At 44.2% G+C, this 21,086-nt stretch overlaps 1 protein-coding gene across 1 annotated transcript in view; it reads right to left on the bottom strand.

The window, feature by feature from the left end:
* LOC309690959 (partitioning defective 3 homolog B-like) overlaps window positions 1-21,086 on the bottom strand; it is a 223,181-nt gene that overhangs the window by 102,161 nt on the left and 99,934 nt on the right. Inside the window, 6 exon segments of the mRNA XM_082508445.1 lie at window positions 2,005-2,049; window positions 5,800-5,903; window positions 6,239-6,344; window positions 12,312-12,441; window positions 15,945-16,103; window positions 16,800-16,991. Of these exon segments, the coding sequence (XP_082364571.1) occupies window positions 2,005-2,049; window positions 5,800-5,903; window positions 6,239-6,344; window positions 12,312-12,441; window positions 15,945-16,103; window positions 16,800-16,991 (736 nt within the window).

Below are 21,086 nucleotides of genomic sequence, written 5' to 3'. Positions count from 1 at the left end.
CTTCGTGGAGTTTACTTGGGAGCATCTCTTCTGTCGGCGTTTCCTCTTCCACAGCTCGTTTGATTCATTACCAGAATGACGGAGCTCCTATTTCTCAATGCCGCCACAAAGACGTCAAACACGTCTGACCACAAACCCCGACACGATTTGTCAGAATGTGAAAGCGGGGCTTTTCTGTGTTTATTTATCGCAAGAATTTCTGAAAATTTTCCTGAAGACCGTTCGCTCATCTGCAGCCTCCACACGTGGGATTTTCATTTAGCCACAAAGACGTGCACGCACTCACTTTTAAAGGGAAAGTTTCCATACATGCACACGCACGGTCTGTAACGCGGTCGCCTATTTCCATCGCTTTGCCTCTCAAATTCAGCAGAACTATAATATAACATGAAGTTCACATTTTCCACAGGATGATGGGGACTTTCCATTACAATACTATCACCATGACGGCGACAGCTTTCACGCGTGTGTGTGGGTGAACGTGTGATGTCGTTGTCCGGAGATTTCTTTGGCTTTGTGGAGGGAAAGACCATCGCTGGAAGTGTAAACAACATTCCCAGAAGTCATTGTCTTTAAACTGCTCATTTCCCAGGACCCCACCCCATCCCACTCCACGCTCTCCCTCCTCCGAAGTCCGTGCAGCTGTCCTGACAGCCTATCGTGGAGCTGCTGGAAGCATTTCAGTTATAAACTGGATTAAAGAAGAGGAAAGTGGGCTGTCGCGCTTGCCAGGCACACACTCTCTTTAACAGCTCTCTGGGCTGTGCAGCCTTATAAACACGCTGACAGGAAACAGGTACGGGGAATGTGTAACGGGCCTTGGGAAAATAATCTGGAAACCAACCAGATAAAGTGTCTTTACTGGACATTCAACAGGCCTGAAACCATGAGGTGAGGTATACGACATGTCAGATATCCAGGAGTCCAGTAAAGAAAACATCCCTGAGTTACCGGACAGAGCACGCATTATCATCACTATTGTTATTATTATTATCCTGCAGGACCTTCAAAACTGGCAGCAGCCGGCAGTGCAGCAGAGCGAAGAAAATACAGACTGACCGAGCACAAACAAGTAAATCTGGCCACAGTTTAATCCTGAATTACAATCTGTCAGTCGTAGTCAGCGAGTACCAGAATATAAACACTATTATTAACACTCGAGTCTTCCCTCCTGGTAACAGTCCACAATCATCAACACTGTTGATTTAAGCTGACAGAGCTTTGTTTGGGACTTTTGTCCACACCTTTGCATTTTTACGTTCAGTCCTCATCACGCCCTCTTTCCTCGTCTGCTTACTCACATTTTCTGGATCCGGCACTCGCTCAGCTCCAAACCAAAGACGAGAAACCGAAGGGAAAAGTGTGTTTTCCTCATCATTTTACCGGAATGATGGAAAGAGGAACAGACACGGCATCTTTATCTCATTATGGTCCAAATCTAATAAAATTACTGTTAAATCTCTGTTTCCATAACTTGTCTCTCATGCTTATTGTTATGGAGCTAACAAATAAAAGTCTGTACCAGCACGTATGAAGCGGGAGAAGTGCTGGACTGAGTGAGGAGGATAAAGGCAGACTCAGAGTGCAACGACGAGTGCTCTTAATGCTGAAGAGGCCGCAAACGTAATGCTGGAGACTTCAAGGCAAGAGAAAGAGAAAAGTTTCCGATGAAAACTTTTAAAAACACGCTCGTCGGCTGCTGTGGTGAAAGCTTTTGAAGCATCGTGCATCTCTGCCCGCCCGCACTTCAGCTTTCCTATTACATGACTGCTTCCTCCCTTATATCGGTCTCGTCTGTGAGGTGAGGCCTTGCTCTTCTTTCTTGGTTTTTTATCAAATTTTGTTTCCATTTGTCTCCAGAAAAACCTTCAAAGTGTCCAGCATGTATATGTTTGCTGTGTACACCGCAGTTTCTCATTTATTGTGGCTAATTTACTGTTTCTGAAATGTGTTGCATGTGTGTGCGACACGGATCATACAGGAGTGTTTGGGAGTTTGGCTCACCTGCATTGCTTCCGGCCAGGGATCCAACATTGTTCTCATCTGCCACTGAAACACAAGAAACTGATGTTAACATACAAACACGCCTGTCTCGCCAAAATGCTTGTTTTTATTGTACTTCTACTTTCTGACGTTGCCGCTCTCTGCGCTCACCGTCGCTCTTTAAACCAATATTGTGTTTTCTGTCTCATTTTACACGACGGCGGGGCAGCCGCTCTGCTTCCTGTGATGTCGGGTCGGCTTCGCTGCTACTGCTAAGTCATTTCCCTTCCTCCCTTGCTCTCACTTCATTTGTCATCTCCCCTCCCTTTCTGTCTTCTTCCCTCTGACCCCCATGTGTCCCTTCACCTTCTGCCCTTTTGCCGCTCGTGTCTCGACTTCACTGTTTTCTTTTCTCTTCAGTTACACCCGTCCATCCAGCCCGTCGCTCCTCTTTCTTTCCCTCCTTTGATCAACATTCTCGCTGTTAATTCGTCCTACGCTTTCTGCCTCCGTCTCGGTCCCCCTCTTGCTTTTTCTCCCTCTATTCTGAAGCCAAGAAGCTGATGAGCAGAGCTGCATCAAACACAGTGACACGGCTTCTCTGAGCAAATAGTTTTCTAATGAAAACCAAGCCTGAAGCGTGCCGCCAAACTGCCTGCCTCTGACACGATCTGCACCGCATTCCCCGGCAGCGGGGGGCTCACGCATGTGATGCACACGGTGTTGTGTTACCACACACACAGGAGGCCGGTCGCTTACTTTTATAATGATTATAAAACTCAAATTCAGCCTTCGAAGCTGAAGAAATGAAGTTTTGGTTGAATTCACAGGGAAAAGGATGCGAGCGAAAGCCAACAAAGTTTACTGCAAAGAGAAGGAAAGGTGTCAGAGATGGAGCGACAGGGACGGCGGTGAGCGAGGGAGGCGTTCATCATTTGCAACTGATCTTAAATAATTCTTCAGTTTTTAATTGGACTGAAAAATGAAATCAGGACAAATTAAATAAAAATGACCCACCAATTAATAGATGAAAACTGCGTCCTGCTCTTTTTTTATATAAACACACAGAAGCATGAAGTGGGATCCTAACGGGAACGTGGTCGTTATATGAAAGAAGATAATGAGCTCTCACTAAAGCACATTCGTGGCACTTATTAACACAACTGCATGAACTATTTACATGAAACTACATTTACAGGTTGTGAAAAGAGCAAAAGTGTAATGACGGGATTATTCGCTGACCCCTGAGCGTCTCTAACCACGTAGTCTTCAGTGAGCAGCATTCAGAGGCTTCGTCAGCAAACACTTCCTGCTTCAGTCTTAAGCTGCCCTGCTGCACTCACGTACATTCAGCTTTCCTAACAATCACCTGCAAATGAACACTTAAATCTAGCCGAGGCGCTGCTGTGCTCTTTGCTGCTGCAGCAGCCATAAAACATCCAAAACTGCCTGATTTTGAAATATCACTTTAATTAAATAGTGCCAAGCTGAAAGCGCCTCTAATAAATAAAGTTAAAAAAGAATTCAGCTAGAAACTTTTTTCACGTCCAGCTATGATTGCATATAAAGTGAAAAATCTTTCATCGCCATGGTGACGTTTGCGCGTGTCCGTGCACGCGATTCGTCTCCTTTTGAGCTCCGTAACAGGAATCCGTCCTCACGCGCGTCTCGTGACTCGATATGATCCTGAGACTTTACTTACAGTACTAATGAGAGAAACCTGATTTGCATACGGCGATGCAAAGGCACGTGTGCTGACAGAGACATATTTGCTAATTGACGCTCAAATTAGCAGAGCTGAGTAAACTGGCGAGGCGGTTGTGGTTAATATTGGGCTGCGGTTATGACTCCGTTTGTGTTTGGTGCGATAACAAATGCGGCTTTTCTGCCGCAGCTTATAAACTTTTACAAAACCACTGAAGCTCACCCGAAGCGCTATCACAGAAACCATCACCAAAAGATGAGGCCGACACGACTAAGGCAGTAATTCCCCTCTATTACATGAGATTATAATGTCATTATATTTACCTACGAACTCTTACAACAGGGTGGAAATTCAGGATTTGACAGGAAACAAAGAAATAATCACACTGTAAGTAAATTTCAGCACATTTCTTGGTATTTTTGCATAAAAACAAAACAAAATCTTCCATCTGAATCTGTAAATAGGGTGACGTTTGCAGGGAGGGGGTCATATTATAGATGGATTAACCTTGAATTTTTACATCTTTATTTAATATTCACAGCATTGATATGCATGATGGATGTTTTATTATTGAACTGACCTTTTATTTTAGCAAAGTAAGTGTGATATGGTGTCTGCTCCTCTACCAAAAATAAGTGCCATGCCTCCCTGACCTTATAACGACGGAGCCAGGACAAACTTCCTGTAAAATACCTGGAAGTTACATCAACTTACGTCAGAATCAGAGAGACTTTATTAGTCCCAGAGGGAAACTGAGTACTTATACTTTACTTCTTAATTCTAATATCTTTAAGTATTTGTAGGTAAATATAATACCTAATGAATTCCATTACACCCTGAGTCACAGCCAGATTATAACGTGTCACCAAAATTAGCCCATTTTTCTTCCATGTCAATCTTCTCGGCTTCAGCGCTCTCGCCTTGTTTGTGACGTGTGAGAAATATGTTCTTCTGGACTTTACAGAGACCCAGGGCATGCTGGGAATAGCAACATAACAGAGAGGGATCAAGCAGAGCTTCAGGCCAGCCAACAGGGATAACATTTATCCCAAACATGTAAGGTCCTCCCCTCTGCAGCACTTCTGTGCGAAGCTGAATTTTGCTCTTTTGCTGTCAGTACAGGAAAAAACGGAGGCGTTTCTTAATATGATGTTGTTATTGTGGCTGCCTGATGGTTTGGCAATGAAAACATGCCATTCAAGCAATCGGTTAATAAATCCTTATTTATTTGTCGTGCATTTAATGAAGATCGAGGCTGCAAAAACACAAAGGAGGCGATGTACAGGCATGTAGTGCATACCATCAGTCTGTTACTCGTGTAGAAACAGACGTCTGAGCAGCTCAAGTAGTCTTCTGCTTTGTCTCATTCACACACACACACACACACACACACACACACACACACTCATCTGAAGGAGGAGGACTGAGGGAAATGACATTTGAAACAATATGCTTTGTTGTGCTGCTGCATCCGCTGTCACATTACACTGATGTATGCACAAGCACAGGCGTAAGCACGCACACGGACGCGGCATCTCTACGGCTGACTTTAAACAGTCGCTGAAATGTCTCCACACCCTCGAATCAGAGAGCAACAGGTGACCGAGATGTGAGCTCACAGCATCACCTTCCTCACACTGTTTGCATGAATAAAAAACCATAATGAAGCTGCAGCTAAAGCCTGCATCGCGTTAGCACTTTGTTTCTCGCTTTCTTAAGTTTGGAAGTCTCAGATGTTCACAGGTCAACCACAAAGATGCTGCAGCTTCACACTCCTAGAAGCCAAATCACACTATTCTCAGTCCAAGGCCCCGAAATGTAAAAGCATATACGGCTTATTCTTTAACATGAACCTGATTCTGTTTAGTACAGGATGTAATTAAGCACACAAGACAAACACAAAGCTGCAGCCAGTGACTCTGCAGAGGTCCCACCTGCATGCAGTGGGACAGGTGTCAGTCTGCATGTGGCTGTGGAGAGCATGCCGGTGGTGCAGCAGTCATGCAGCAGGAATATTTAAATGTATGTGAGGATGCACGCAGCCACCATGCAGAGCGCACAACGAGGAAAGATCATGTCCCCACCAGTGTGATGCTGGTTCTGAGTCGTACCCAGGTCCATGCTCTTCGAGGCTTTGACGTGCTGGATCTGCCACTGGTTCTGGTTCTGGGTGGGAGACTGGGGCTGAGCCGGGCTGGAGACGTGAGGCTTTTCCCTTAAACAAATGAAACACAAGGCAAACAGAGCCCTGATTTTATTTGTGTGGAAGTTGCATCCTGTGTTGTTCTAATAACACAGGAGGGAATCGTTTTATGTTGTTTGACCCTTGTGCAGACAACATTCGCACGTCGATTATTATAACTGCAGCGGCGTTAGGAGCAATGAGCTTACATTAAGGAGGAAACACTGATGCTCAATAATGTTATTTTTTAGGAACGGCTAAAAGATAATAATGTGAGCAACAGTTCAGCGAATGTTTTTGTGATGGTGACACCAACATGCGGATAAAGAGTAAGTCTGTAAAAACCTCTGAAGAAGACAAATACTCACCTTTCCTGGAGATAAGAGTTTTGATTGGAGCTGCTGAAATCAGCGTCGTGTCCATACAGCAGCCCGTCCTCTTCCTCATCCATGTGAGAGTAACTCCCGTTGGTTACTAGAAAAGAAATCAATCTGATTTAAAATAAAAACCTCAGTGGTGACGCGACAGCCTGAGAAAACAGACCAAGCATCTTTTCTAGAACCAGGCCATAAATAAATAAACGAATGTTCGTACAGCCGACTCGTCCGTGTTGCTGTGGTCACGGCTCGGCGTTTCACGCAGTGCCAGCCGGGATGGGAACGTATACAATGCCCCTTCCTGGGTTCTCTCTCTTTGTTACGCTTATTTGGGTATTTGTTTACAGGCAAAATATATTTGTCAGATATGACTATTACTCCTCATATTGGAGTAATAATAATAATTGATTATCTTACTAATCATTTAAAAACAGGCCAATCACAAAAGCTATTTAGATTTTCAGGGAGGTGCTTGTGTAGTTTTTACATTCAACACTTTGAATTTCTGCTCTGCTGTCTGTTAATGAGACAGAGATGATTATTGGTGCACAGCAATGTAGCAGAAAACATCCAAGCAGCTGCCTGCACTGTGAGTCTGCTGTAAGGACGACAGTATAACAAATGCAGCTTTCAAACATGGCACACGAGGAGGAAGCAGAAGGAAGTGAATTATGCTGCGAGAGTGTTTTGAGGAAGTCCCGACACTGATTTCCACCTCAGCTTGCAGCTGCATGTAGCTGCAGTTTCACAATCACATCTGAAGCCATTAGCGGGGACTATTTAATAATCAAAAAAATGGGTGGAGGAACACGTCAAATAAACACGTGTTACTCTGATCTATTGTTGTCTCCTCTAAATATTTAGAAAACCCGCCTTTAGTGAGGAGAGAACATTAGAAAGTGGGTTAAAGCGATTCTCACGAAAAGCTTCACAGACAGAAAGTCTTAAGGATAAAAACTAAAGCGAGTGAGAGACGAAAGGGAAGCGGAGGGAAAGATAAGCAGCTGGATGAGCAAAAAGTAAAGAGAGAGATAAACCACAGCAAAAGTTGGTGCAGATGTGCAGAAGTGATACGGCTGCGTCCGCCTGATAAACGAGCTTATGACAACTTGATGCACAGACACACGATCCGCTCCAGTGTAATTTACATACAGTCATCACTTCTCAGAATGCATAGCTGCCACACAGCACCGTCCTCGCCGAGCGTCCTTTATACGCTCTGCACACGTGCGACTGAAAGCAGAGACGTTTGCAACTGGAGAGGAAAGCGGCGGCCTCCGAACGCATCGCAGCCTCTCAGCTCCCTCCCTCCCGCTCGCTTTCTACACTAATCACCTGCTTTATTTTTCTTCTGCTGCCTTTCTTGCAATCTGATATTTTGGCTGTCATTTATCTCTCCTCTCAGATCTCCCATAAATCATTTTATCTCCCACTCAGTTTTCAGCCTTTTCTTCTCCTCCTCCCTGCCAGCACCTTAATCAGCTGAACTGTCAAACACACACACACACACACACACACACACACACACACACACACACACACACACACTTCTCACTGACTCCCTCTATTTGAAGTGAAAAAGGCATTTGTTGTGTGGATGATAGCTCAGTATCAGATGAATCCTCTTCTTCCACACTCCACGTTTCCTTCCTGTCATCTGTATTTGTCTACGGCTTGTTGGTCCAATCATCCCCACCCATCTCTCTCTTAGCAGCCGTGGGGAACCGGCGCATTCGTTTTACAAATACAGAACCAGTCTGAAGTTTGGGTGCACTGGTGGTGCGTTCAGCGTTTAGCTGTGCAGTTTAATGCAGTTCATTCAGCTGGAATTGTTTAAGAGAACTGCTGGGACTCCTGGTCTTCTTAATGATCTGAGAGCATGAGTCAGGTTGCACTGAGTGGGTCTGCATGAGCGTGGAAAGGATCAGTTTGTTTTTTCAGCTGGACAATGACCCAAAACCACAAAGAAAGGCAGGTCTGGCTCCTACAAACGTCCAACCTGAGCCGGATAAAGAGAGAAGCTGCTGCTGATTACTGCTGTAATGTGCATTTACTTATAACTTAAACTATAAGAAACAAGGCAGCTCACGCTCTTACTTTGAAGGGAGTAACTTTATGTTCAGTAAATATTCATTCTGTTTTCTTTTTTAAACGCACTTTAACATGTTTGTAGTGCAGAAAGAAAAAGGTTAAAGTGCTGTTTTCTCTGTTGTATCAATATACGTGAAATGTTTTCTACAGTTACGTTGTTTTATGTTTTACTTATGTGGGTATGATGCGTGTGTAGCATGTTTAAAGGTTTAGATATAAATCCATGTGAAAATGTTTCTGATCACAACAATTTTGTTTTCCAATAAAAAACATATTCAGGAACTTTGTGACATAACAAACTCATAATGAGATGACGTGTCATTATCCATATATCATTCCCTGCATGCCGATATGCCTGAATTATGAAACTGAATTTCCTGGAGGAACCGACCCAAGGGATTAATAAAGTTTCATCTAATTGAATGCCATCAGTACAAACAATGGTGGTGAGAAACATAGTATTAAATATTATATAGTATCAACATCCCATGTAGAATCCTATGAGACATGCTTGATATCACATTCAAAAGACTCACAGAAAACTTGACCTCTGACCTTAAGATTCAACCTCATCTGAGGTGAGAAACATTTATGGCATCAATTTGAAAATCGTACATCGCCTCGTTCGACGACAGAACTCATGAATGCTGCCAGGTTTTACAGACCGTGGTGTTTCTGTTACTTCTTTTTAAACCAAATCTTATAAACAGGGACCTGTAACAATAGTTTTCAACTTTGATGTTCAATGATATTTTTCAAAATGTGCCATCCTGTGTCTTTTATCCTGTCTTCCGCCTCTCTCCCCAGCCGGTCGCAGCAGATGGCCCCGCCCCTCCCTGAGCCTGGTTCTGCCGGAGGTTTCTTCCTGTTAAAAGGGAGTTTTTCCTTCCCACTGTCGCCAAAGTGCTGCTCATAGGGGGTCATATGATTGTTGGGTTTTTCTCTGTATCTATGAAGCGCCTTGAGGCGACTTTTGTTGTGATTTGGCGCTATATAAATAAAATTGAATTGAATTGAAAAAACAAACAACAAAACTATGACTGCAGCTCCTCACGGTGCCACACGAGGGCGGTTTAACTCACAGGTAAAAGAAACTTCACAGCCATAAAAAGCACATTTACAGACACAACATGGTGCAAAATAAAGTCTTTAGTCTCTTCAGCTGGATTCCCCCTTCATAAAACTCTTGGTTGGATTTGTTATTCATCCACCTGGTTACTGCAGTCAGGGACGCGGTTGCTTTGACGGACAACAGTAATTATATCAGATCCTCGTCTGCCCGGCTGCAGCTGTGCACTGTGTTTGGGGCATGTTAATAGATTATCTGACAGATGTGATGATGCAGACCATCAAAGAAGTTTGTTTCTTTCTGTTACCAGCAGATCTGTGTGTCAGTTTGCTAACATTAACATGACCCCCTATGAGCAAGCACTTTGGCGACAGTGGGAATGAAAAACTCCCTTTAACAGGAAGAAACCTCCAGCAGAACCAGGCTCAGAGAGGGGCGGGGCCATCTGCTGCGACCGGCTGGAGAGAGAAGGAAGACGGGATAAAGACATGCAGTGGAATAATGTTGACCTCACAGTGGCTACATCTACCTGGGATGGATCCCACATTAGAGCTTGACTCAAGTCTTGCATGACATCATTAAGGTTATTTTTCTGTGTTAAGTTTCTTCAGGCCCAGAAAACATTTTACTTTCTGCAGTGATCTTCATCTGTAAACGGTGCTCTTAAACCATCACTTTCATTTGTGGTCCATCACAAAAACAATTTAAATACATAAACATGAGGAAATTTGGAAAGACTGCATAATGTGAAACTGTACTGAATTTAAGCTTAAGTAGATAAGAGAGAGAACAAAGAGTGAATGAAGACTGAAAGAAGAAGATGATGGATAAGAGAAAGAGACGTGCATGGATGCGTATGTAAGGAATCACCACACTGAATTTATTCTGAAACACAGAACAGTGCAGTGTTTTAATTTGGACTGCGTGCCAGAAAAACTGTGGATTCAGTGTGTGAAACAGTTCATTAGAACAGTGAAAACACAGGCCAGCGCGCACACACACACACACCACACCAGTGAAAGCACACAACACAACTCGCACAGCCTGAGAATGTGCTACTGTATGCCAACACACACTAATGTGTGTATGTAAATGACACGATAGCTGAGGTGAATTTGAACAGCAGAGTGTGTTCAAGGTCAGAGCTGTTTGCCAGCCTCAGTGTAAACACACAGAAACACAGCACTGTTTAATACTGGCCAAAAAAATCCCTGAACCAATACACACACACACACACACACACACACACACAGATATCATTCAGACACTGAGGACGATGCAAATGTGCACACAGCCGCCTTGAACTCTCTATATTAGGACAAATATACCATCAAATATGTCTTCAGCTTAAACTCTGATTTACATCACGAGTGTACATCAGATTTTGTCTCCATAACATCTGTAATACCTGGACAATGGCGATAATAGAAGGCGCTCTGTAACGCGCACTCACAGGCAGAACCTTCCAGTAAGAAACAAAACAACCCCGAGGGATACGCGAGTGAAAAGAAGCAGAGAGAGAGGAAGAAGAAAAGAGAAAAACAGGAGCAGAATACCCTCTAATTAAGTCAACTGGAGATGGCGAGATCATGGTTTTTGTTTATGTTTGTTTTCTCTCAGAGACGTTGTTTATTTCTTGTGATTAATAAGCAGATTCGCTTCTTTACTGGACTCGGTGCAGATGACACGCCCACCTTTGATGCAGCTTTTACAGTAAAAAGAAAACAGAAAGTAAAGAAAAGAATAAAGTCTGGAACACGTGAAACATGCGTGCGCGTATCATTCACTCAGAGGTAAGTAAGTAAGTAAAGTAAGTAAAGTGTGCGTGTTAGTCCCCATAGGGAAATAGTTCCTCTGCATTTAACCCATTCACCCAGTGAAGCAGCGGGCAGCCACCAGTGCAGCGCCCGGGGAGTAGCCGTTCAGTGGAGTCGAACCTCCGACCTTCCGATCATGGGGCCACCACTCTACCTACTGAGCTATCCCTGAGGGGACATGAACAAGCATGTTCCTGTAATGTTACACTCCTGAGGTCACCAAATAGACCTTTAGTTTGAAATCCCTTCCTGTAGGTGAGGACTTGGCTTAAGGCCCTTTGATGCGTTCTTCAGAACGTGCATGTTAGATACAAAGTGTCTATGTGAATGGCTGAACGAGGCATGTTGTGATTTCAGTTTATTTTAATAAAATGGAACTGAAGCTGAGGCCGGTGTCACCATGTGGAGACGTCTTTGGAGAAGAAGCTAGGAGCTCCTGAACCTGAGACAGCATCAGGAGCGTCTCACCTGGGCTGAGGAGACAAAGAGCTGGACTGATGCTCAGTGATCAGTGAGTGAAGTTTTCATTTGGAAATCTATGTCTGTGAAAGGTGTTTTCATCTTTTACTTATTTCCTGTTTTATTTTGATAGTCTCCTGTCTCGTGTGTTGTATATAGCATCACTTCCTCTGTGTTGTTTCCTGTTTCATTAGTTTCAGGTGTTTCCACAGTCGCCCTCCCGTGTCTCCCTTTGTTCGCTGTCAGATTGTGTGTTTGTGATCCCGTTCAGTTTGTCAGGCCTTCCTCCAGAATGAAGGTTCCTCTTTTGTTTATCCAGTTTGCTTCAGAAGTCTACTTTTGGGTCCAACTCACCACAACAACATGGCAGAGTTCTGATTTTTTCCTGTTGAGGTCTCTGCATTTAAACGACCCAGCGGCCCAAAGCCTCACAAAACAACCGCTCTCATATCAAACTTTAGGACAACAGACAAGGACAAACAAACAGCTTTCAGAAGTGGGTGGCAGCACTCAGATCCACAGATGAATCGTCTGCATTGTTGTCGATGCTACCACGTTTGGTGCTCGCAGCAGCAACAAGGTCAGCGCCACATGATTGAAGGGCAGTTATATAACATGCTAAACTCACCGTTAGATGCATAAATGGCGTTGGTCACCAGAGGGAGGTGAACGGTCAGGCGACCGTTCATCGGGCTCATCGGTGCAGAGAGGCCAGAGGAGCTGTCAAATGAGCGACTGGGGGATCCACCGTGTTGATCCTGAAACGGGAACAAAGACCGCTCAACACTTTCAAAATAAAACAAAAAGGAGATGTGAATCATACTTTGTTGGATGAAGTCTGGGTGACGTGCTGGATTCTACTTGTTTTGCATGTGGACTGCATTTAAACGGAGAGACGAGCAGTAGTGTCTGAGAGGTTTTCAAACACAATAAGACGCCGAGTGAAGCGAATCCAAGGGAGACACTCGAGAGACAGTACAGGGTCAAGGTGACGGAGGGGACTGCATTTCCCATGCCCCCACAGGGTTAGAAGCACCTTCAGCACTGCTTCCTCTTTCAGTGTGTGGCACTGAAACCTCGATTATACGCTCTGCCGCCGCGAGTCCGCTCGAGTCCCGGTGACGTAAATTTCATCATCACATGGTGAGCGCGAGGGTCCGTGTGGATGTGTGTGCAGAACATTACAATGCACCAACTATGCAGCAGACTTGAAGGGGACAGCGAAGTGTAACAGGAAGGACTGCGGGGCGGTCGGGTCTCCAGCGGCGCATGATGGTGGGATGACACTGTCACACCTCTCCCCTCAGAGAACGGCCCTCTGAGGGCCCTGCGCTATCAAACAAAGCATTGATTATACTGTCGATGTGTCTCGTTGTGCATGTATTATTTCTTTAGGAATTGAATTTGCATTTATTTGTCATTTGTGTTTGGGTGCAGAAAACTCTCTGGATTCATTAACATGCATGCATATGTATGCTGCTGCTGCTTTGAGATTCAGTGTACTCTGTTTCTTTGCTGTATTTGCCCCCTCTGCGTTGGATAATCCCCGCTCTCAAACAACAAAGGAGACATAACAACGCCCTGTGTGCAATAAATCCTCCTTGTTGTCCTACTCTTGACCCCACACCCGGCCCAGCCTCCTTCCAACTCCAATCCAGCCTATGCATCCAGCAGGCCCCCTTCCTGGCTCCCCCCAGCATGCTTCCCATTAGTTAGTATTACAGTGCAATCAGATTTCTCCTGAATGCTGGAGATACACAAACATGCATCACCCTATGTCTGCGTTCTCTGTTTATTTTCATCATTAACTCCAATAATCATCAGTAACAAGACGTCGTCCACCTCTCTGAATATGAAACCATTAGAAACCGACTTTGTTCACTCTGCTAAAGTAGAAAAACACGGCTCACAGTCACACGGCACTTACACCACGGCCTCATTTTCTGTGCTCGTGGTTGTTTTTTCTAAGAAAGACTTTCCAAGGATGGGAGGAGCGCTGCTCTACAAACAGCATTTGAGCCAAACGGGAAAATCAAAGGACTGAAAATCAGGTGACATTCACTGCATTGAGTCGCAGGTTTTTGGCGTTGCTGTTATTCTGCATGATGAGCACCAACAGCAAGAATCAACGGGGTGGATGTTTAAAACCTGCTTCTTGTTTTTTTGGGACATCAGAAGGACCGATGGTCGAGAACAACGTTCCCGCTGAACCTGCAGAAGCATAGCGATGCAGGCAGAAGCTGTTTGGATGGGTCCTGTATTAGACGAGCAGCAGAAGTGAGAGATTAGAGAGAGACAAACACAGCCAGAAGAACTGAGGGAGAGAAAATTACACGATTCAGGGAGGGGAAGATATAGCGCTGCACTTTTCTAACACTGAAAAGCATCAATGTTGAGTCCAGAAAAAGCTTTTAAGGTACAGTCTCTTATCTATCTATCTATCTTTGATGCATCTCACTACTTTCCTCATCAGGTGATTGACAGGGAGGATGGCCTAAGCCCAAGCTCACGGCTACATGCATGCATGAAACCAGCTTCCAATTTATCCAACTAATGCACTAAATCCCACCTTAACAAGGCTGTTAACTGATATAAGTCCAGTTTATTCGTTTAAACTGCATCTGTGGCTCTAAATACACACACCTTCTCTGAACGGCATCTATTCGTGTTGATTTGTATCTCTGAGTGTGTGTTTGGGGTGCCTGTATGTGAGCACACTGCACAGCGTATATAGCTTTTTCAATAACCAGCAGGTCATCCGAAGGGTCATCCACACTTGAGCCCACAACCCTGGCTTTGTGCGTGCAAGGATTTCTACAGACGGACTACAGAGCCGCGGAAAAGGCACGGGCTGAAAAGCAGGCGAGATGAAAAGCGTCTCTTTCTCTTATAAAGAAAGGAGATACAGCTGAGTCAAGAACGCTCTGTCACACACACACAAACGCTCTTTTGCTGCTGCCTCTGAAAGCAGAGAAGACACAGTGTGAGGAATGCAGGGGCTTTCAAACGTGGTGGAAGGCAGAGATAACACACAAGATAAATATATTACCCAGACATTTATATGCAGTCATGTAAAAAATGAAGTAGACCCAAAGATTCAGTCGCCTGTAGCATCACCTTTAGCTGCAACAGCTCGAAGTCACAGTTTTCTGTGGGATTTTGTCGTCTCTCGCGTGACTGTGGAGGAAATGCTGCATCGTGCTACAGCGTTTCATTGCATTGAGGTCTGCAGTCTCAAAGTTGTCTCAGGGGGCTCAAGCGGCACATCGGACACCTCATGCTGTCAGCACGGTGGAAACTAGTTTGGGCCAAGCTTTAGATGTCAGACACGAGGCCTCACGTTTGCCTCCAGAACACTGTGGTATACAGAGGACGACTCGATGGCGCCGTGGTGTCCAGATCACCCCCCTCCACCACCGTGCTGACAGCATGAGGTGTCTGAGGTGCTGTTTGAGCCCCTTGATGCAACTGTTGTTGTTGTGATTTGGTGCTACATAAATAAAACCGGATCGAAGCTGTACTGGTTTAGTTTTTTCTCTAATTATACGTTAAGTGTGTAACTTGCTACGTGAGGCCTGAAGACTCTTGGGATGAATCTGCTGGGACATCCAGGAGAACTGTGGCGTTAACACACCTGGATGCTCCAGACCAGTAAACTCCTAAAACGTCTGCTTTTCAGTGTCTGTTCTCTACATTTCAGTTATATGTTTAAGTTTGTTCATCCATGTAAAGCTTCACACCCACCCGAGAGTGTCCTTTTACCCCCAGGTTTCACAACGGCAGCTCTCTGTAACATTACACATGGTGTTACAGCAGCACAGAACAATTTAATCCCTCCCTATCCTAATAAATACAGCTGCTGGTCACAAATACAATAATTCTTTACTAATGATCAAACATATTTAAACCAGCACAAACTTAGGGATATACAATACTGTCTGAAAGAATTCATTATTGCCGTCAAGCAGACATCGTTCCTTCTATAAAGGCTTTACTGCAGGTGTATTTGCTTTAGCCTGGTTAATCTGCAGGTTGAAGCACTGAAGAAGCCCATATCCAAAGCCTTGTGAGGCCTCAGTAACATCTTCTGGTCTCTTACAACTGAAGCCTAAATATATTTATTTATTTTTCATGTTTTTACTTAAAAATAATATTAAAAGACTTGTTGATAATTGTTTTTCACATGACTAACTGCTCACTGGCTCATTAGTTTAGCTCATCTATCTATTATATAAAACGACACACATGGCAAAACCTGTACCTTTAAAGCTCTCAGCACCACCAGCTGGATGGTCCCTCTGACGTTGCCCTCCTGTGACATGGAGCGCCGCAGCGTCTCCATGGCCATGTGATTGGGGCGTCCCAGTAGAGACTCTCCATTTACAGCCACCAGCTGGTCATTGACATGCAGGCGTCCATCCTGTAAAGCACAGAGCGGTTTGCTGATGTGTGCGTTTTCTGCAGTTTGCATTGCAGATATGTCTTTGCATGAACTCTGTCGACATGCACGAACACACGCGCCTGTGAGTTAATGACAGCTACATGTTGAATATCGTTTATTTATGCTGTGCGGTCTGACATTCTCTCTTTTCAGCGCTGGCAGGAAATCACTGAGCTATGATGGAGAGCTCACACAGACGCTCGCTCACACACACCTGTGGCCTTCACTGAGTGCGTCTGTGAGGTTAAACCAGCCAAAATGACTTAAACCCTGCACACACACATTCTCAAGGCTGTCTGACTTAACGCAGTCTCCACCTCATCGACTGAGACCTCCGTCAGCTCAGTCTGCCCGACTGCATCGGCAAGATATTTACAATTCCTCTGCAGCAGGCCCTTTCCATCTATTCCTGCCTGTTTGTGCACAAACACTAACAGCTGCGCCCGGTGCGAGGGTGTGTGTGCATGCGCCGGTCAAACAGATAAGAAGAGGTCAAAGATTAGCGGAGCAGGATCACAACCAGGCCTCAGATGAGAGTCTTGTGTGCAAAGATGTCCACGTGGGATGAGGCTCCTTTTCTGTTCATTTACACTGTGATTGGAGCAAAGAAAACATCGCACTGTACGGATAAAGCGATTTACATGAGTGTATGCATGTATGGGAATACTGCGTCACCTTGTAGGCAGCTCCTCCGTGTATGATGGATTTGATGAAGATTCCCAGATCCTCTCCCGTCTCCCTGGACTTGTTCCCTTTGAGGCTGACGCCGAGCCCCGCCGAGCCGGTGTCGTTGAGGGGCACCTCAAACATGAGCTGCTCCTTTCCATTCTCTGAGACCACGCTCGGCACGCGGGACACCTCGTCCCTCTGGAAGCGGCAGAGAGTAATGGAGGCAGAAGAGGCGAGATGGGGATGATGAAGGGAAAGGGTTGGGAACGGGGTGAAGGCAGGAGGGAGAGGGTTAGCTCATTGAGCTTGAACAGTCTTCAAAAGCTAAACTAAAAGCTTTTCCACTTGAGAGAAACTACCAGGTGCTTTTGAACTAAATTTCTCCCCAAATAAAAAAAAAATGTAGTCAGAGTATAAAAGTTTAAAAGAAAGAAGCCATTTGGACCGCCTGCTTTTATATACCCACCTTTTTTTTGCTCTCAAGTCTGCAATATCAATAAAATGACCTGCGCATTTTCACGAGGTAATTGGAGAAGACGACAAACACAGAAAGCCAGAGAGACTAAAGCAGGAAGAGCAGAGTGAATATAATGAGGCTGAAATAAGAAGCAAAGACAGACCATATGCATAAAGACTATCATAAAGCCAGAAAGCAAAAGGAAAAAACTGCATATTATGAAGAGAGAGAGATGTGTCAGTAATGACTGAGTGTGAGGGAGACTTAGTGGCACAAAGACCGTGAACAAAGACAGCGAGCAGATACTGACAGTCAACATTATGTGATGGCTCAGCGGGAGAGAGCGAGCTGAGCTTCACAGCGTATGGATGATACTGTTTACTTGATCCTAAGAGGAACAACAGGTAAACAGTAGTTTTTTATTTTTCCAGAGTTTCAACAAACACAGCTGAGCTGATGTCAGGGATGGACGGTGGTCCGACTTACTGACAACAGCTCAGTGACATTCATAATCAATTACACCTGCAAAGCTACAGTTCATCACCAGTGTTGGTCAAGTTACTTGAAAAAAGTAATCAGTAACTAATTACCGATTACTCCCCCAAAAAAGTAATCCCGTTACTTTACTGATTACTTATTTTCAAAAGTAATTAATTAATTAATTACTTAGTTACTTTTTAAAAACACGATTTACACCCTGAGTAGGTGATAAAGTGATAGATCTTTCAGCCCAATTCTACTTTTTCTACATAATCCATCATACAAAATGTAATCAAATGGAAAAGTCTCTTTTTAAAACTTGTTTTATTAGTTTTAATCTTTTAACTTTATGCATCAAGCAAAAATTTAATTATATGCAACATTCTCTGACTGGAAGAAATTAGTTTAACATTTAAACCTATTTTCTGCACATTCCAGCACATAAAATAAAATATTTTGTGTGTTTACACTCAGTCTTTCAAATAGATGCAAGTAAAACACAGCAGAAAATAAATAAAGTCAAAGACTCAGCGGTCCTGTTGCTCTATTTTCACCTGTAAAGCAGGAGTGGGGTAGGCGGAGGGTTACCCTGGTGCAGGTGTGCCGCGGTCAGTGGAAGAATCCGCGAGTTTCTCTGTGAGTTTCCCATCACGTCGTAGCTACTCGGTGGTTGTTTGGAAGTTTAGGGTTTTTTCGCTGTAAAAAGAAGTTTTCTTCCCACGCACAGCGGACACTAATGTTTTTGTCACTTTTTATGGAATCAAACTCAAAGTAAGGTCAGTACTTCCACGCTTTAAACGCTGCACGCTCATACTCTCTCTGCACTCGATATATGATCCACTGTTGATCTGCACACAGCTGTTGTCACGAACGTCGCACTCGCTTACGTCACTGTCGTGAGACATTCTCGCAAAAAAAATCACGGTTTTAGTAACGCAGTAACGCAGCGTTCCTACGGGAAAGTAACAGTAATATAATTACCATTTTTGCAATAGTAATCCCTTACTTTACTCGTTACCTGAAAAAAGTAATCAGATTACAGTAACGCGTTACTGCCCATGTTCATCACACACCTGCACATATAACCGACAACACAACACAAACATGTCATGTTTACGCACGGAAGATCCACCATCATCCCCAGCATCATCATCGTCATCGATTGAGAGAAAACAGGAGGATGACTGTTCTTTGAATAAGTGCACGTAGGTCTAGGTTCAAGTTAAACAGCTGATAAATGTCACAAGTTTTCAATATTACAGCAGTTCAGCTGATATCTGATCACTTGTTCTCACTAATCATGGTGGCTAAAGCAACCTGTGCTATATGTCAACATGCAAACATTTCTTCACGCAGGAAGCGAGAAATCGTCCTCCCATAATCAGCAATGCCACAGTGAAACAGCCCACAGCTAAATCCACATTTGTAAAATCTCATCTGCTCCTACAGGTCAAGAAAACAGACAGATCTGCATGAACAAACCTCACAGCTGGAGTAAATCGCCGGGAAGAACGTCACACCTAATTTCCAAAGCTAAAAACACACATTTTATCCAAGCACGGCGTTTACAGATTCATGTTGCACAAATTCTCTTCATCGTTATTCATTTTAGACTCGTTTACACCAACGTCTTCCAAAAAGGACCAAACAACAAACCCAGAAAACTGGAAACTCACTCGGCTGCTTTTTGATCGATCATTTCAGGTGCAGTCATCTTTAACTTGTGACCCTATCAGACAATAAAAGGTCGTAAAATCCTGCAGCGTGATGACATCATAAATATGCTAATGAGCACAGATGTCACTGGAGCAGACTTTAGCAGCTTTCTGCACTGAGGACAGAGACGGTACATCTTCATACATATCTGTGCGTGTGACATCTCACCTACAGCAGAACATTTAGCACAATCTGCAGAAAATACCACAGTACGTATGCATTAGCATTTAGCTAACAGACACACAGAGTCCAGGCCTGGTTTATTCGAATCGTATCTGATGCAGGGACACTTTTTAATGACACTGTGTGTGTGTGCGCGTGTTTCCTGTTGCATGAAAGTTTCAGTAGCTGCAGCTTTGTGTCGTCTCTCTCCATGACTGTCTATACTTTCACATAAATTACTGCATTGATTTGTCTGTTTACACTATATATCTGTGAGTGAGTCCATGTCTGTGTGTATGTGGCTCTGCACACACATGCATTAAGTCAGCCTGAGTCTGCCTCTGTGTGTGTTTGTTTGGGTCAGCAGTGTCAGCTTTAGACACTGTTTGTCTGTGGGGATTGTAGGTTTAACAGCGTTAAGCCGACAAAAAGTCCTCTGCTCTGCAGAAAACTGTTTTCCCTGCTGGAAAAACTTCCCCATCAGACTGACTGTCCAGACCTGATAGGAAGCTTTCCGACCTTGGAAAGAACTTCAAAACACCCAGAAGAGGAATGTTAGCTACTTTCAGCACATAATTACAGTGAGGATTCATTAGGCTGGAAAAGTCCATCCAAAGCAATGCTCGTGGTTTGGCAACTTTTCAGTTTTTCTGCCGCAGCTAAAATGTTTTTATTCGGCTGATTTCGCCGCGTCCTTTTTGTTATTTGTGATTTCTCACGCTCGGCACAGAACAGAGCAAAATGAATTTAGAGCAGAGGATGGATGCTATACTGCAGCATTTCTCAGATAGGGTGGGGAGACCAGGACCACCCACAACGGTGCGAGACGTTTTATGGAACCTGACAAAAATATGCAAATGTATGTAAAGATGGTTTCTGGGTGAGGAATTCGATTTCCCATAAAATAAGGAGCAAGCGCATCCTCGGAGCACGGAGGATTTAACAGGTAGTGAGATAAAAAAAAAGAAAAGGAAAACAAAATCACCAAAATTTAATCGAACATTTCTATTATTTCACCTTTGTCACTACGAGCGGCGGCTACATTCACATGCACTACAATAATAAACACTACTGCGAGTCTGTGGGTCCGTTTGACGTTTGTAGCCACGCAAAGGTCTTTGCTCCTTAAACTCTATCAAATCCATCCACTTACAGGAAAAGCTGTTTGCATAGCTCGCTCCTCGTGCTGGTCATTCAACGTTTAAATGGGTCGCCACGACGATGGATCAACAAGAGGACAAGCTATTAAAAAGACAGCTTCGTTGGTGTGTTTGTGTGTGCGTTTTTTATTAAAATGAGCCGGGAAAACATGACAGAGGGAATGATGGAGAGACGCATTATGTGAAAACGAGTGTGAACAGTGCTGCTTCACCTCTGAAGGACAGATGAGCTGTTAGCCAGAGCCGCACAAAGATTAAAACACTATCAGGAGCGCGAGGTAAGACGAGCGGCGATCGTAATTTTGGTTATCGGCTGTG

Source organism: Aulonocara stuartgranti, assembly GCF_965226115.1.
Source record: "Aulonocara stuartgranti genome assembly, chromosome: 16".
Lineage (NCBI taxonomy): Eukaryota > Metazoa > Chordata > Actinopteri > Cichliformes > Cichlidae > Aulonocara > Aulonocara stuartgranti.
The sequence above is the reverse complement of the archived record's forward strand: the minus strand, read 5'-3'. Positions and strand labels throughout refer to the sequence as shown.